The sequence below is a fragment of the Anarrhichthys ocellatus genome, unplaced genomic scaffold (genome assembly GCF_004355925.1).
Source record: "Anarrhichthys ocellatus isolate YVR2014 unplaced genomic scaffold, GSC_Weel_1.0 scaffold3, whole genome shotgun sequence".
Lineage (NCBI taxonomy): Eukaryota > Metazoa > Chordata > Actinopteri > Perciformes > Anarhichadidae > Anarrhichthys > Anarrhichthys ocellatus.
This window is the reverse complement of record NW_022280033.1, coordinates 2,661,591-2,665,541: the sequence shown is the minus strand read 5'-3', so window position 1 is coordinate 2,665,541 and position 3,951 is coordinate 2,661,591. Positions and strand designations below refer to the sequence as shown.

At 42.7% G+C, this 3,951-nt stretch overlaps 1 protein-coding gene across 1 annotated transcript; it reads right to left on the bottom strand.

The window, feature by feature from the left end:
• Nucleotides 1-314: 314 nt before the first annotated feature.
• Nucleotides 315-3,026, bottom strand: LOC116378728 (uncharacterized). Its single transcript, XM_031840643.1, has 6 exons — nucleotides 2,877-3,026; nucleotides 2,674-2,765; nucleotides 2,432-2,546; nucleotides 1,635-1,747; nucleotides 1,406-1,520; nucleotides 315-640 (listed from the first exon to the last, which is right to left on the bottom strand). The coding sequence occupies exons 1-6, from the start codon at nucleotides 2,917-2,919 to the stop codon at nucleotides 465-467; spliced, it is 654 nt and encodes a 217-aa protein (XP_031696503.1). The 5' UTR covers nucleotides 2,920-3,026; the 3' UTR covers nucleotides 315-464.
• Nucleotides 3,027-3,951: the final 925 nt, after the last annotated feature.

Genomic DNA, 3,951 nt, shown 5'->3' with positions numbered 1-3,951 from the left:
GTGCGTTCCGACTGCAAAGTGGGGATTTTGTGGAGGCGAGAAATGCCCGGAAGTATAATAGAAGAGCAAAAATGTCTTCGTATGAGACGTGAGCTTACTGGACTAAAAACGACCCAAAATACATTGCGGCTGATAAAAAAAAAAAGTGACGAGGATTGATGTTAAGGCACAGTTAGGAGGAAGAGCGTGGAAGCTCACATATACCATGTACTTTAGTAAACACCCAGGAATAACAGACAGCAGTTTAGAGTTCTGGTGTGTGAGGACCTCACAGACCTGAAACCACAGTGGCTGTATCAGCAGTCAGAGAATCATTCAGGATCAGCAACACTTTTATTCTTCAAACTTAAGTCTTTCATACAGTTTTTAACTACTTGCAAAGCTTTTTTTTCCCTCAGTGCAACTCAGAGGGACTTCCACACAACATTCGTGACTTTGTAAATGCATCTCTCCACCTCAGGTGGTCATCCACACACAAGACAGGCAGACTGTGGCTCTCCCTGTACACCTTCAGCCTTCAGCTCAGTGGTGAACTCTACCATGATGCCGCTCTGCAGTTGGCTGCTGCTCTTTGTTGTGAGGCAGTCCTGATCTTTAGGGAAATATGCTGTCTTGGCTCCAGAAATTTGAATTGGTGCTTCTAGAAATCGAGAAGAAAGCAAGTTAAGGTCAACTTCAGTGTCCATGCGTATGAATGCATAATGCGAGTTTCCTTGTATGGACGGTTTAAGACATGAAAAAGTAATAAAACATAACTGCACTCACAGAATCAAAAGTACATTTAGGGAGGGCTGGATCTCTGTAACTTCGTTCCTGCTTTGAACTCACCAGTCAGCAAAATGTTATTAAATGCCTGTGTGCTGCATGTTGGGGTACTTATTGGCAGAAATGGAATATGACATTCATAACTATGTTTTCATTCGTGTATAATCCTTTGAAACTAAGAGCCGTTGTGTGTTTTCCTTTGCTTAGAATGAGCCCTTCATATAGACAGCGGGTCCTCTTCACGGAGTCTGCCATGTTTCTACGGTAGCCCAGAACGGACAAACAAGCACTGGCTCTAGTGAGGGCCTTTTTACGTCACCTGAAGGCCACCGTAGTTCTTGCATACTTGTGAAACTGTGCAAACAGTGCAAATTAGTGCAAAACCGTGCAACCACATAACTAGATGCCGCCAAAGCCTGCATACTGTCCTTTAATAAATCCTCAATGGTCCCATCCATATATGGTTTGTATGATATCTAACGAAAAGTTAGTCCTCGTTTTTTTGTGCGTTTTTTTTTACGGAAGCCAGCACCACGTGTCAATTTCTGCTCGTTACATGCATGCAGTCTTTCCAAAATAAACTTCCGTCTTCACAGGAAACAACTCAGTTGGTTGGAGCCTGAATAACACACAGCCTTACCATTGCACACAGCCAGCTTGTTTCCTCCTACGTACTGGGTCTGCCATTTATAGCCGGTCTGCTCACTGCATTCATCATACAAACGACTCCTCCTGATAAAAGCAAAATCATAACCCTGTAAAAGAAGACTCAAATTATATTATCCATTTTTTCGGGCAGATCTATCCATAGTGCTGGCACTTGTCCCCACATGTTTTTATTAATATATAAAACTGCATGTAGCACTTACATGGCTGCACAGAGGTTTGCAGTATCGCTTGTTGGCTATTGTGACACACACCAACCCTCCACCGTGGGGAACTTCGGCTTCAGGGCACTTCGTTGGCTCAGCACCTTGGCATTCTAGAAGTCAATGATTTTTTAATGAATGAGGCATTTAAAACATTGAACGTGTTACATGTCCATTATGAGCTTATATGGTGTTTCTATTGTCATCTGAAGCCTTTTTTTAATTCCTCCTTGAGGCCTAAACCCTACACACTGCACTGACTCTCTGGTGGAAGCTGACTGCACATGGAGCGGGTTTGTTATTAAGTCAATTTTAAGGCTTACGTGAAACTCCACATCAATTATTATCCATCTGCGGAGTTTACACCTCGACATTTAATTAATCGGTGACGAGGGCATCCTCAGGAGATGGTAATCCTTCTATTTGCCAGGCAAAGTTCACCTAATTCAGTGTTAGACTTCAAGTGCCTTTACAAATGTGATAAACTTAGTAAAGCCGATGAATCTCCACCAGCAATCTGCCTTCTTTAGTACTTCTTGCTCAACACGTTATTGTGACCGAGGGGTGAAATAGCTCATGGTATGGCCCAACACACCCATCAGAAGTAGCTGGATATTAACAGATTATATAACACAAAACAGAATACAAAAGTAAGAACATATAAGTCAGGATAAAGTGTAGCATTTCCCAACCCTGTCCTCAATCTTAAATGAATTCTCACATTAGACTAATCTTTTTCAACTGGTCACCCAGAGAAAAACAACACGGACACGCGTGTCTCAGGCTCGTCCTCCTACCTTGCAGCTGGTGTCTGTGCAGCGTGTCGGTCATAATCCTGATGGACTGCAGCAGAGCAGCCGTCTCGTGTGGACTCCATGCAGACGGCAGCTTTTCACCACACTCTACCGCCCCCTGTTGGTTAAAATCAGACAGAAACACCTCCGACAATGTGGTATGATGTGGAAAGCAATTAGCAAATAAGAAATATCCACACAGTGTGACCCACTTTTATGTGCATGTATGTGCAGTAATAGTTTACCTTGAGATCTGCTGATAGTCGCTTCAAGAGCTGCATTTGCGAGGTGCAATTCTGAAGTGAAGTTTCATTTTCAGCTCCAGCGGAGGACAAGACTGCAAACACACACACACATACACACAGTTACACACACACATTGTAAATTCAGTCTAGATGTACTCTGCGATCAACACATTTCAGACGAACACATGAAACCGTGGGATTACCTGCTAGTGAGCAAAGCAAAGTAAATGTTCCCCGTAGTGCCATGGCCACTGCGTTCTGTTGAAGAAATGATTCAAGTCCAGTTCAGAAGTTGCTGCGGTGTTGTGAGTTTAATGAAGCCTACCGGTATACTGGTGACCTCACAGACACAGAGCAGATGTGAGCCGGTGAGTTGACCCCGAACAAAGAAGCATTTTATACAGGGAGCCAGAGCAGTGGTTGGACTGTATAAACAGAGGTAAGAGGAGATACACGAGTTTATTGACTGAGTGTGTTGGTGCAAAGTTTACAGAGTTGGCCAACATTGTGATCTTCCATCGGACTGCCAGCATTTCACAAAGAGACATTTCTAACCTATGATGTAACATGAACTTTGAATGTGCAGAGGTGGTTTTGTGTACTATTTCACAACTGACATATAAAATACAAGTCGTTGTTCTTATTTCTTCTGATAATAACCACCGTTTATGTCCCTGCCTCGTGCTGATGGAGGAGCTGGTAGTGCATGCTAACTGACTGAAGTAACTGTGGGTCTTCAGACAGGATGCCACTACTACGTCTGAGTTGTCAGCTTATTATGGAGACAAATGTCAGTATTAAATCTACACCGGCAAATACAAAAAGCCGTTCAGACACACCGAGTGGCTCCGTGTCAGTCTGTAAGTTATGCCACGAAGGACGACTGTGTAAATAATTCACTGCGGATGGCATTCATTATGGATGTCTGACGATCTGGCAGCAAATTAATCATTGAAACTCTTAGGAAGAGTGTTTGAGCTCGTTAACGCGGAGAATTGCCTTTTTATATTTGATATGAGGAACAAAGATTGGTGCTCCAAATGGACCTTGAAAGCCGTCATTATCCTACCAGCATGTCCTCTCACATGCTCAACGTCTCTGCCTTCTTTGTCTGGAATTATTCTCTTGTGATCAAAGAAATAAGAGAAAGTAGAATTATCATAATGATATATTATCCACAAATACACACAGCATAGATTAAATGAGTTAAAAGAAGAACCAAACAATTATAAATGTAGCATTGGTTGAGAGGAGGAGATGGCAGAGTTGTTGTTGAGG